This window comes from Topomyia yanbarensis, chromosome 2, assembly GCF_030247195.1.
Source record: "Topomyia yanbarensis strain Yona2022 chromosome 2, ASM3024719v1, whole genome shotgun sequence".
NCBI classification, from domain to species: domain Eukaryota; kingdom Metazoa; phylum Arthropoda; class Insecta; order Diptera; family Culicidae; genus Topomyia; species Topomyia yanbarensis.
Genome location: NC_080671.1, coordinates 273,404,222 through 273,418,671, shown reverse-complemented (window position 1 = coordinate 273,418,671; position 14,450 = coordinate 273,404,222). Strand labels below are relative to the sequence as shown.

At 38.3% G+C, this 14,450-nt stretch overlaps 1 protein-coding gene across 3 annotated transcripts in view; it reads left to right on the top strand.

Moving 5' to 3' along the window:
- The window catches only part of LOC131683153 (uncharacterized), a 529,082-nt gene that overhangs the window by 269,344 nt on the left and 245,288 nt on the right, over window positions 1–14,450 (top strand). For 2 of the 3 annotated variants that reach the window (XM_058964984.1, XM_058964982.1), the window contains exon 1: window positions 5,810–5,896. The exons of the other annotated variant lie outside the window; for it this stretch is intronic. In XM_058964984.1, coding sequence (XP_058820967.1) covers window positions 5,825–5,896 — 72 coding nt within the window. In that variant the 5' untranslated portion in view covers window positions 5,810–5,824. Of the gene's footprint in view, window positions 1–5,809; window positions 5,897–14,450 lie in introns of those variants that run through there. 3 annotated transcript variants of the gene reach the window in all.

Sequence of the window (14,450 nt, the reverse complement as noted above, 5' to 3'; positions counted from 1 at the left end):
CGGTACTACCACCTGCTAAGGTGAGAAGTGACGAGCCTAGTGGCAGTGCAGAGTCTAATCGAGTTATATCATCCACATCAGGCCCCTTTATTGAAAGTTGCGTACCACTAACCCAAGGCAATCCAGGGATATTCCTTTCCGGGAATACCCTGGATTGATCAGGAATTGAACCCGATATCTTGTTTTATCAGAAGAAATCACCAAGCCCCCCACTCAACGAACCAACTCCGTTATTGCCGCTATGGCAGCAATAACCGAGATTAACTCTATTGTCGAGCAAAGCCAGCAAAGCAACTCCATCATCAAATCAGACCCTGATCACAACAAAAGTCTAAAAGCTTCAATTCAACCCGATGAGCTCTTAGTACTGGTCACCATGTTCGATTTCAAGTTAGTCTCTATCTGTTTATCGCGCGCGTGGCTCAGACTTCTGTAGACATCTCATTATTTTTAAAAACTATAATAAACAATTAACAAAAATCCATCATCATCATAGCGAATATAATAACTTAGTGTGACTAAATGCAAATAACAGAAGAGAAAAAAAAAATACAATCTTCGTGGTATTACATAGTTATTCAAATAACTCCAAAATATAAAAATTCAAAAAATCTGTCTACAAAGCAGATTTTACGTGTGAAATACATAGTGTTTTGAGCTCCGCTAATGTTGCCGCACGTTTAATATGTCTAGGCATCGAATTGAAAAAACTTATTCCTTTGTACAACAAGGAGTTCTGTGATCTACTAAATAAAAAGTTAGGTGTTCTTGCATCAGACGCATTTCTAGTGTTGTACCTATGCACATCACTTCCTCTTTCAATTCGATCACACAAATATCGAGGTAGCATTCCATTAATAATTTTAAAAATGAACACCATTGTTAAGTAATAAATTCTATGCTTCACAGAGAGCCATTGTAATGCGCTTAGCATGAAACTAGAGGAAGTGTATCTGTTACATTTTAAAATTAATCGCATGATTCTATTTTGCAATCGCTGTAACCTCAATATTTGTGTTTGATTGGCAAGAAACAAAATGGACGAGCAGAAGTCAATATGTGGTGAAACAATAGATTTATATAATAAAATTTTACTACTAATTGTTAAATCATTTTTCAGACGACACAATATACCATACTTTTTAGCAATCTTTTTGATGACATTGTCGATGTGAGACTTAAAGGTTAACTTACCATCAATGATTATTCCAAGATGTTTTAATTCACTAACGCGATCAATAGTCTCACCATTTATTCCAACGTTAACGTCAGGCCTAGTATTAGCCGAAGAGATAATCATATATTTAGTTTTAGCAACATTTAACTTTAATTGTTTAAATTTTAACCAACGAGCAAGGGAATGCAAATCTTCGTTCAAATGCGCCACGGCTTCATCTATATCCTTAGCTGCAAGGAACAGAACAGTGTCGTCAGCAAACAAATTTAAGTCACAAAATCGTAAAACTCGCCTAATGTCATTTATATACATAATAAATAAAATAGGACCCAAGACACTACCTTGCGGCACTCCAAGAGGATTGTCGAGAGGACTAGATACAAAATCGTTAAAACTAGTTTTCTGAGTTCTATCACATAGATAGTTTTCAAACCACTTATGTGCTATCCCTCCGATACCAAATCGCTCTAAAGTTTTCAAAAGTAACGGTCTCGAAATTGTCTCAAAAGCGCGTTTCAGATCCAAAAATACAGCAAAAATAGTCTCTTTAACCTCGATTTTCTCTTTCCATTTTGCTAACACTAGATTCAAAGCGGTTTCGCAAGAGTGTCCCTCTCGGTATCCCGATTGCTCCGGAATTAGCAAATTATTATTATTCAAATAACTCATCAGCTGGCCCTTAACAACAAGTTCTAAAATTTTCTCTAATGTGTGCAACATGTTAATGGGGCGGTACACTTCGGCTTTATCCGTCCCAGTAACTTTGGGAATAGGAATCACAAGTGACTCCTTCCAAACTGTCGGCACGTGCCCAGTTTGTAGCGATTCATTTACAAGATCCAGCAGATCGTGTCCGATGACATGAAAGCAATCCTGTATCACTTTTGCATTGACATTATCGATACCAGCCGATTTTCCCAAAGAAAAACAAATATCTTTCAATTGTTCAAAAGTGATTGGGTGAAATCCGTCAAATCTACAGTTAGTATTAATCGGCTGTGTTATTTCCACAGGTTCACTGACCAGCTCAATACTTTGATTGATCAGTTGGACACTGTTAACGAAATAACTGCTCAATTTTTCAGCTATTATTTGTTCAGATTGTTCTTCTATCCCGTTAAAAGTTATGGACTGCGAGGAACTACGTTTAGGTTTAATTAAATTCTTTAGGATTTTCCATAACTCTTTGCTGTTGTTTTGATGTTGATCGATCTTCCTTTGAATATATTCACATTTGGTCTTCTTCAAGGCCCGTGAATAAATATTTCGCGCGTGTGTGTACCCATTCCAAAGACGTTCACTATTAGTTCTGCAAAATTTCTTGTACTTTTTATCCCTTTTACGTTTAAGGCGCAAAAGATCTAAAGAGTACCAGCTGTTCGAGTTATCTGAATTAACAAACTTTTGAGAAACTAAACTATTTGTACACTCTTTTAACACGTTAGTTAGAACAGCAGCCTTGTTATCCAAATTTCCATTCAATTTCGTAAAATCCATGCTTCTCGAAACCAGTTGAGACATAGCTTGTTTCGAATATCTTTTCCAGCACTTGATTTTAACTTTATCCTCTTCACGGTTAGGTTCATTCTCCAGTAAAATTGAAATTGTCTCATGGTCTGAAATTTTACAATCGGCCTCTACATACGAATGAACCCCATCAAAATTGGAATACACGTGATCTATCAATGTTCTACTGTGTCTGGAAATTCTTGTAAACTAACTAACCGTTTGCTTGAAATTGAAAAACTCTGCCAACTGCTTCAACTGATTCGAATTTTGATCATTGAGCCAATCAATATTGAAATCGCCCGAAATTACATTAAGTTTACTTAAGCCAACGAAATTCTCCCACCAGTTTTCTAAAATTTCTAAAAACCGTCGATCGCTTGAACTAGGAGAATGGTATACTACTGCAAAATTTCCCATCTGCATGCCTCTTTCAACTGATATACCCAAGAACCAATTATTATCAACTGCTTCGTTTAACCGAACGTTGAATTTAATCGATTCTTTGGCGTAAATAGCAACTCCACCGGTGTGGCTGGAATGAGATAGGCGAAAAGCAACTTTATAACTCGGAATGCTATACTGATCAAATGCATCAGCATCAAAAATATGTGTTTCTGATATTAAAACCAACAATGGACGTTTGTTTTCTACAAGATGTCGCATTGCGACAAAGTTTGTAGATAACCCAGCTATATTTAAATACAATGTTTCAGACAACCTCTCGTTTGTTAGTTGCTATTCACTTGACCAAACGTTGCTTTTTTTCAATTCTAGCAGTCTCCGATATACTGAACACTGCTTACTAAATGCCGCATGATTTACGTCCAAATTCATTTTACGTTCATTATTCTTTTTAATACAATTAACGCATTTAAAATCCGTTGACGAGCATTCAGATGTTCTATGTGCTCCATTACATCTGGAGCATGTTTCTTTATTTACGCATCCCGTGCTCTTATGACCATATTCTCCACAGTTGAAGCAGCGCAGCACGTTAAAGGCCTCTAAAACAGAACACCTATCCCAACCAATGTTTACCGCACGTGCTGACAACAGGCTGCTATAAGTGTCCTTATCAACTTCAATTATAACATTGTATTTGTTATATTTGAAGCGTGGATTTTGGAAATTGGCAACAACTTTAACATATTCAAACGGAATACCCTCATTCTGACTCTTCAATAAGTCAATGAAGACTTCTTCAGAGTATCGATCACTCATCCCCATTATTTTTACCTTCGGTTTACCGGGTATCGGTATAACAGCATTATACTTTTCACCCAGATTGCTTACAATGTTTTCTTTCACCGACTCAATATTATCCCGAGTTGCACACTCCACAATAATCGAGCCATCTTTACCGTTTTTAAAGTTGCTAATTTTGTGCACCTTTGGATCTAATTTATTTTTTAATTCATTCCTCGTGTCGTCACTCGATTGCAACGGCTCGACTGGTTTAATCACAATGACCGGGCGAGCCTTACGTTTCGTTTGACTTCTAGTTCTAATTTTATTCGTCCCCTGTAGCTCCCGACAAAACATTCGCATAAGTAATTCTACTATTTTTATCAAAAACCTCGTCATTATTTCCATCATCGTCTATTTCAATTAACATCGGTTCATCTTCTTTATTCGTCAAAATTTTTCGTTTTCTACTGGGATTCCCGTCCAATTCAGAATGAACCTTCGTATTACTAAAATTCCTCTTTCTGTTCATTCCAACTAATTCAATTTCACGCTTAACATTTTCATTAAAACAACTTTTAAAATCTTCCAACTTTTTGGCAACACTGTTTTCCAAGCCAGCCAATTTACTCTCGAGAGAGTTGTTGAAAGACCTGATCAGTTTTTCTATTCCGTTTTCTACTGCGATGTTTATCTGTGCATCGATGTTTTTTCGGGCATCAGTGAGAGATTCAGAAATGGAAGCGAATTGTTCCATTTTCTTATCCAACTCAATGATTATCGAACTGACATCCTGCACACCAGAAGACTGGGTTGATAAACATTTTGCACATTTGTAGCAAAGACTTGCATTCTCAGCCACCCAATTTACCATGGCCTTTGTTAACCCGGAACATTTTTGATGGTATTTATCGCCGCAAAAAAGGCATAGTACAAGACCTTCGGCGAGACTCACCGTGCCCGTACACTTTGCACACAGGCCACTCATTATAGGCAAATTAAACAACAGCTGGAGAAGCGGGACAAAACAAAAAAATATAACACTGCGTCACCTCGCTGCTGGGAAACGTACAAAGCCAGCCGATGCAGCGAAATGAAATCCGAAAATCACAGAACAATAATAGTCTGTATGACTACACACTATACTTATCTGAATGATATTCCGATTAGCGATTAGCGCCCACAAAGTTTTCAACGAAAAGCAAAGTATTTCTCACAAATTTAAGCGATTGCTTCCTGCACTATGTACACACAAGTTACCATATTCACTTTCACAAAAGCTGAACTGATAGCACTGGATAAAGAATATCTTCAGCTACATTCGACGTTTGCCAGATTTGAAATATGTAACAATAAACAAGAATTATGGCAAAAAATAATTTCCAATCATAATGTAAAGGATGCTGCGATTCAAACTTTAAACGTGTTTTTCTCGAAATCAATGTTTTGTGACTTAGTCCGGTTTGACTTAACACCGACCATTTGTCCAAACTACGATTCCGTGGCTGATTATGTTCAATACAATGCTGTAAATGTATATTACCTATTCAGTACGATTTGCACATACATACAATGGATCGACAGCCAAGATCTTGAGATACGATGTGTCGACACTGAAACATCGCTTGAAACTAGCGACGGATCAAGGAGGAAGATCCGAGGGATCTGGATCCTGCCTAAAATTTTCAACTTATTAAGAAATTTTAAACTAGTTTTAATTTTAAAGTAGCAACCCCTCATTGCATACTCTTACCTAAGCCTATATAGGTCAAAAAATTTAGGCCGGGATTAGGTTGACGATTTTTATAGTGATTGCATAACATTTCTATATAAGAAAGGCAAAAACAGTTATTTAATTTTGTTATTGAAATTTACGTTGTTTCGTTTATTTCCTAAATCTAGACACTGGTTTCTCAAAAAAATGGCACAAAGGAGAAGCGCGGACTGTCCAAGATGCAGCTCGGATTGCGGCAAGGAGCATCGACAGTGGATGCAATTCAGACAGTGCTCAAGAGCTCTGAGAAGGTATTTAAACAGAAGTGAAGAGGAGATTGCTGTAGTCACGATAGATGTTAAGAATGCATTTACCAGCGCCAGCTGGGAAGCCATCGCTGCAGCGCTGCACAGAATGAGGGTTTCCGACTATCTACGCCAGATCTTGAAGAGCTACTTCTAGAGCAGAGAGCTGCTATAAGAGACTAGCGAAGGGCAGAAGTCAATGCGAGTCACAGTGGGCGTTCCTCAAGGCTCCATTCTTGGTCCAACTCTTTGGAACCCGATGTACGATGGGGTGATAATTCTGCGGCTGCCCAGGAAAGTGAAAATCTTGGATTTCGCGGACGACATGTAACTAACGGTGATGGGTGAGACACTTGAAGAAGTGGAGTTGTCGGTGACGGAAACAATAGACGCGATCGAGAGCTGGATGAACGGGATGAAGCTGCAAATAGCTCACCACAAGTTGTTGGTCAGCAACTGCAAAGCGGTACAGCGGATGCAGATCACCGTTGAGGGCACGTGATTGTATCGAAGCGTGCACTGCACAATGGTCCCAAAGAGCAAAACAGCGTTTTTTTAGATTGCATCAAAACTGTTGACTTTAGCAATGTTGTGTCTTCGAGAAAAAACTCCCCTTCTTTCTATCTTATCGGATTGATGATTAATCTCCCTAGTAGTGAGTTACGAAATTTATTTTCTGCAATAATTCAGATAGACAAACACTTACTTCAGTAAACTAGTGGAGAACTCACTGCAAACATTTTACCTGAAGACTTAAACTCTCTAGCTTTTATGCTTTTTGAAATATAGGGGATTATTTGTGAAAGGCCCCTTAAAATCAGTTTTTTCATCATAAGTTTTCTTCTAGATTTTTTCCACAATGTTCTAGAACATTGTTTAGGCTGTTAAACTGCATTACTTTGCCAAAGACAAAAACTTGATATCGCTAGTATGTGTGGAGATATTAACGTTTCGTGATTGAAAATAGCTCTTTTTCCAATACCGATAACTTTTAAACGGCAAACCACTCGGTAAACAAATTAAAGTGCAAGAAAAACACAACAAATGTTGGAAAAATCAGATCTCCCCAAGGCGGTCCTCTATGGAAATACTCGAGTTAAAGTTTGTCTCATTCCGTCATCAAATGCATGTTCCCCTATTTACCATTTTGTTGCACTTGCGCCATTGCTATAAAGTAGGCGCAACGGAATTGTCAGTTTCTAATGTCAGACGTATGTATTAAGTTGTTAAACAACTGTAACTTTCGATTTACTTAAGACGTGCCAACAAAAGTAAGAAAGGCTAATTATTGCGACTTTAACCCTTCATTTCAGAGCTAATAGTAATATATAGTAATGTAATGGAATGAGACAAACTTCAACTCTAGTATTTCCATAAAGGGCCGCCTTGGGGAGATCTGGTTTTACCAGCATTGGTTGTGCTTTTCTTGCACTTTATTTGTTTATCGAGTGGTTTGCTCGTTGTTGCCCGCTTAAAAGTTATCCGCATTAGAAAAAGAACTATTTTCAATCAAGAAACGTGAATATCTCCACACATACTAGCGATATCAAGTTTCTGTCTTTGGCAAAGTAATGCAGTTTAACAGTTTAAACAATGTTCTAGAACATTTATATAGTGGAAAAAATCTAGAAGAAAACTTATGATTTAAAAACTGCTTTTAAGGGGCCTTTCACAAATAATGCCCTATATCTCAAAAAGCATAAAAGCTAGAGAGTTCAAGTCTTCAGGTAAAATGTTTGCAATGAGTGTCTCCACTAGTTTGCTGAAGTAAGTGTTTATCTATCTGAATTATTGAAGAAAATAAATTTCGTAACTCACTACTAGGTGGATTAATCATCAATTCGATAAGACATAAAGAAGGGGAGTTCCATTCCAAGAAACTTTCTCAAAAACACCACATTACTATAGTCAACAGTTTTGATGCAATCTAAAAGCCCCTTTTTTGCTCTTTGGGAGCACTGTGCACTGTAGCAATTTGGAGCGATAACCGACGACTGGTTGATTTTCAACAACCACGTCGACTACGCTTGCGAAAATTCGGCGAGGGCAACAAAAGCAATAGCGAGAATCATGCCAAACGTCGGCTGTCCGAGAAGCAGCACGGGACGTCTGCTCCCGATCAGAAACACATAACAAAAAAAATTCAAAGCTATATCTCGCGTTGTTACTTGTTATAATTTTCTGTTATTTTAACTACTAACGAGATCAAATTTATAACACAATCTATTACGAAATTTTTATTGTGTTATAATCTTGTTATTTCATTTTGATCGGGCTATCTACCGTTTCGTCATCGATACTTCGATATGGGGTTCCCTGGGGTGCTGCGCTGCAAACCAAACGGAGCCGTGAAAAGCTGAACCGGACATTCCGGCTGATGCCCGTACGAGTCGCGAGTGGTTACAGAACAATATCGTCGGAGGTAGTATGCGTTATCGCCGGCATGATCCCGAAAATGCATCACTATGGCTGAGGACTAATCCCAAATGTGACAGCTTGGGTGCATAGGAAACATGGAGATGTGAACTTACATTTGATGCAAATTTTGTACGGGCACGGATGCTTCCGGAAGTACTTGCACCGGTTTGGACATGCTTCGGCAATTCTTTGCCCGGAGTGTGTAAACGTGCAAAGACACAGGAACACGTGGTATAGGTTCGGAGAAGTTTTCGTAGGGTGTGATAGTTGACAGTATCGTTGAAGAGATGTGCCACGACGAGCATACCTGGGACGCTGTCAATAGAGTGGTTACGACCAGTTGAGTAGTACGCAACGTAGAACCGGGTTCGAGTCATCTGGGCGCCAGTGATACGGATGTCAGACTTAACTGGAATCGCCGGACCGACCTTAACACCCTACCGGATAGCTCGTGAATAGGGTAGATGCACAGCCGGGGATCAGACCGCGTCGAATAGCTAGCAATGGATTATTGGGGAGCCAGTGAACCGGAAGCTACGCTCCACCCGGACTCGCTGGATGGACTTAGCACCTACTGGTTGGTCCGTAGAGTAGGCTAGGTCCATCGCTGGGGCTACATCGAGTAGATCGGAACAAAGCGGGGAGCTAATTGACTCACGGAAACGAATATCGGCATCGGGAGAAATCTACCGCTCGGTATCGGGAGAACCTGTCTCGCCTAGGAATTCCCCTTCGGAGTAGGCCAGATCCATCGTTGGGGACTGGACCGAGTAGTTTGCGAACAAGTCGGGAGCTGAACGAGTAAGTGGTGCTGAATGGTACGAGAAGAAAGTTTCGGTGCAGAGTGGCACAAGGGAGCCGAAGTGCTAGGTAAATTAGACACTCTGAAGTTTGCCGCCCAGATTGTCTTCGTAGGGGAAGAGCATAAAGTTTCGACCCCCTGCTAGCTTTCCGACTACCATGTAGAAATTGCCAGTCTGTGTTGATGGTGAAGAACACACCACCGTCGAGGAGTAGTGCTGTAACCCTACTGAAGGAACTAACTGCTAAGTAGTGGAATTAGAGTGGGTGTTATGCTCATAAAAAACCCCTCCCCGAAGTAATGCCGTAAGGTAGTGCCGGGGAGGACTCAGGTTTTGGGCAAGAGTAGTGGTTTTTGGCGAGTCGGGTGGCAACACAAACCAGCTCCCTGAGACGTTACAGTTTAATATATTTTTTTCCTGCAGCCTCAGGGCTTTTTTGGAAGTTTTTTGCTATCCTCTAAAAACAAAAACAAAAAAACACACACAGTCGATTGGTATATGAGACTCGGCCAAATAACAAATCGGAATTGAAAATAAGAAAATTTTCTGAACTATATATGAAGATATAATAGCTCATTGAGTTAAAGCTATCAGCAATAGTCTAGAAATGTCTCGCTCATATACATACTAATTTCATAATAAATCCAGTGAAGATAAATTTTCTGTATTGTATTGTGAAGATATTTTTGTTCCTTACATGAGAAACTATCAACGGTCTTCTAGAAATGTTTCGCTCACATACAAATAATTTAAGGTTATATCATTCATGGTTATTAACGATAGATTTAAATTCTTCCACATAATTGTAATTTTCAGTCTTTTGTAGTACTTGCACCGACTTTTTAGTCGTAGAAAATTCAACTTTGGTCGCATCTAAATGCAGTAGTAGTAATACAGTAGTCTAGATAGCCCAAAAAAAAATAGTAGTTTGCAATATTTTCTAAACTGCTAAGATGTAACGAGATGGAAATTTCGCTTTGGAGGTCTGGTTATTAGAGTGTTGACATGATGATTGACATGATCCTATATCACGCCTCTTGGTTTAGAACAGAGCATATGAGCATAAGGTGTAATGTTTCTTCCTTCGAACTTCTTGCTCTCGTGTACATATTTATTACCATTTATTACCGCATTTTTTCCCGAAGATATTAAACATTAGATAGTCCTTCCTGAGTTTCAAAAGAACTTGATAGTGTCCTCGATACTCGGACGTAACACATCACTCGATCCATAGTCGATTTGATCAAATATGTCGGTTTAGCTAGAAACCCATATTCGTGTATTAGATCCCATAGGTGATCTCAATCGATTGTATCATATGCGGCTTTGAAATCTATAAACAGGTGGCACGTTGTAATTGCAACATTTTTGAAAGACTAGTCGAAACGAAAATATTTCGTTTGTTGTGATGCATGCCCCAGTAAAACCTGCTCTGAATTCCCCATTTTTCTCTATGGGCAGCGGTGAACACTTTGTAGGTGGCATTCAGCAATGTGATTGACTGGTACTTGCAACAATCCAGCTTATTACCTTTGTTATAGACGGGACATGTGTACTACTCCCTCATTATTTTATATGAAGAGTAAACTGAACGAATTTCTATTCGAAAGGTTCAAGCCAGCAATAAGAACGTAGGGAAACGTATATCTGCAAAAACAAACACGGACATTTAAAAACTACAGCCATTTTCAAAATCTCTCTCGATTTAGCAGAAGCTTTTACTAGATCGAACAATCGACTAATGATACATATGCATACTATGCTGAAGTATGCTCTCGAAAATGTGATTTTGTGTAAAGGTTTGGGAGAAAAGTTCTTCATTCAAATATAGAATGAAGAATTTTGCTCCCAAACATTTACGGAAAATCACCTATAATTCTCACAAGCTGACATCAGCAGCCTGGTAAATATAAACATTTGAATTGTGCGTTTATTTCCCCGGCAAGCAGTTTATCGTCTATTTATTCTTCATTAGTGGGAGGGTAACCAAATTTTCACCTCTCAAGAACTTGCGAAAAGCTACTGACAATGCAGTATGGAAGCTCCACCTCAACGGCATCCCTTATTATTGAACGTCCTAACTAATAACATATCGGAAAGAATGAAATATTCAAACCAACAGTCAGACTATAGAAATCATCAATGGGGAAACACGTGGTTGCAACCATGCGGTAGCATGCGGTTAACCGACATTTGTGATTTCTTACCTGTTTCACCATTGTGCTGTATGAACGGTGTAAAGTCATATCGGACTAAGTAGCAAAATCTCAAAAGAAGAGAAAATGATAGGATTGAATCAAAAATTTCTTCTTCAGCTACATTTCATTTGCGCCAGATTTGAAAAATATTATCATTAGCATGAATTATGAAATGAATCCATTGCGGATAATACCGTAAAGAATGCAAGGATTCAATCTTTGTACACGTTTTTCTCTGTATCAATGTAATATCGCTTAGTCCGGTCTGGCACAAAACCGACATCTTGCATGCGCGTGCGCTTTGTATTCGTTTTCACTGAAGTTAGAATGGACATACGGCATTTGGGAAAAATGCGGCTGCAAATATAGGTATTTCATCAACTTTACTAAAATATGAATAACTCAAAAACGAAGCATCGTAGCTATGTAATGTAAGCGAACGAAAAATTCTACACAAAGCAAGCTACAATCTTATGCGGGTACTTTTGAATAATATATCGGAGATATTTTGGTTCGAACTAGAAAATGCTAGCCGTGAGTAATCATCAAAATTTTTAGTTATACCAAAAAATAGCTTAATTCCTTGCGCAACTTTACACGAGAGGGATTGTTGATATCTTTTACGTAAAAGTTTTAAAAATTCGAGAAAGCGCCGCAGCCGATCCTGTAACCTTTCGCCTTAAGTTTGAAAATTCTTTCGGTATGGGAATTTAAGAGGTTATGTAGGGAATGCTGATTGAGTGTATTCGCGGGTATTTTTGTACCTAAAGGTATTCTAAAACGGTATATATGTATTTTTGTTCAATTCATTGTTTTTTTACATTTCTTACAAAAGAAATGTATAGGATTCGCTCAAACTTTGAAAACTTTTTCCGAGGCCCGGAGGGCCGAGTCTCATATACCAATCGACTCAGCTCGACAAATTGAGACAATGTCTGTATGTGTGTGTGTGTGTGTGTATGTGTGTATGTATGTATGTACAAAATGTCATGTAATTATCTCAGCAATGGCTGAGCCGATCTTAATGAAATTAGTTTCAAATGAAAGGCCTAACGTTGCCATTTGACACTATTATTTTTGATTTTCGATACGTTGTTTACTTTCTGAGATATGGGCAATTTTATCAAAACACAGCAGGTTTTTTGCAAATAACTTTCGAACAGTACAATATTGTTCCACTAACTGCACGCAAATAGAAAGCTTGTAAAAATACCTTTCTAACAAGCTATAGATTGTCTAAATCCGTGCACGAGCGGCGGAGATATTAAACATTTTGTATTTTTAGTCCTTGCTTACCAATTTCCACTAATTAAAAATGAGATTGTTTCATACAGAGTATTGCTTTACTGGGGACAAAACTAAAATAATTTTGAATTTCGGGGTATGAAAACACATCTACGTGATTCAAGGAATTCGATGTTAAGAACATTTTGTGAATTACCTTTATAATAAATTAACTATTTCTCAAAAATCAATATATTAGTTCACTTCAAAGACAAAATAATGTGTTGATGAAGAAACAGTGAGTTCTAGTATTTATTCCTTGGATTAGGTATTGCGTTCAATCATGAGGTAAATGTTGGATTGTATATCAATACACAGATCAACAAGTAGTTCACCTAGTAGTGACATCAAAGATTTCTCATATAATTATACTCGTGGCGTCACCGAAAACAACTGTATGTTTGAAGCCCAAAAATCTAGCGAAAATTTAGATCTTTTGCAAGATTTAGGTTATACCGGTTATGGCGCAAAAATTACTACTTACATTATTTATGATAAGAATGTAAGAAATCAATATATCATAATAATATACCTATAAAAATAATGTCACTGCATTAACCAACATTTGACATTCCTCAACCCCCCCCCCCTCCATCACTCTCTCTCTCACTCTCTCTCTTCTATCGCATCTACCTAGCTATTTCTGTATCCATTTCTAAGTTGCGTGAAAAGATCTTCTGCCAATCTGAAATATTTATTAATTGTAATTGCGAAGGTTTGAGAAAACAAAACTATTTTTTGTCTGCTGCTACATCAACTCAACTTTAATTCAATTGTATTCGAAGCCTGTATCTATACTATAATTAAGGAAATTTATGGCTATATCAGAAAATATTTGGTTTAACGGGGTAATATGAAAGTTTGACGATGAAAATTTTCAAAAGAGACATTCCACGTGCGATATTTAAACAATTCGTATCTCTATTGAATTTTGAATGAAATATATGCTCAAAGACTGAAAGCTGAAGCCAGCAGGATTGGACTTGCCATCACCGTTTCGAAGACAAAATACATGAGAGTAAGAAGTTCTAGAGACGACAATGTGAACCTCCCATCCCGAGTTCGGATTGACGGTGACGAAATCGAGATGTTCGACGAATTGATGTATTTGGGCTCACTGGTAACCGACGACATTGATAACAGCAGAGAAATTCACAGACGGATCTTAGCGGGAAATCGTGCCTACTTTGGACTCCAGAGGACGCTCCGGTCGAACATAATTCGCCGCCACACGAAATTGATCATCTTCAAGACGCTGATTAGATCGGTGGTCCTCTACGGCCACGAGACCTGGACTATGCTCGTGGAGGACCAACGCGCCCTTGGAGTTTTCGAACGAAAGGTGTTGCGTACCATCTATGGTGGCGTGCAGATGGAAGACGGAACGTTGCGCAGACGAATGAACCATGTATTGTATCAGCTGCACATTCGTTGTATTGGTACGAACTTTCATGAAAAATAACGGATCAAAGACAAAAAATATCCACAAATTAGATCCAGGAAAATAAGTCTCCCAAAGTACCCACTCTCGATGGGGTATGCAACTACAATGTGTCTTCTAACTTATCGTCGTCCATATTTGGATATACTGAGTAGTTTGAACCATTTCTTTTTCACAGTATTGGTCTGTATAGGACTTATTTATCCATATTTCCTGCACGAGAATTCCGAACGAAACAATATGAAAGCTATAAGGATGAATGGAAAGAGACTGCATTGCATTCAACTGAATGCACGGCTTTTATGCTATCGACATAGCCTAGATATTTCACACTATTTACTTCAATGCAAATAAAAGCTTTGAAATATCTACCTGTCTCATTCACGAATCGCATTCTCCCTCTGTCGTTCTCTGTT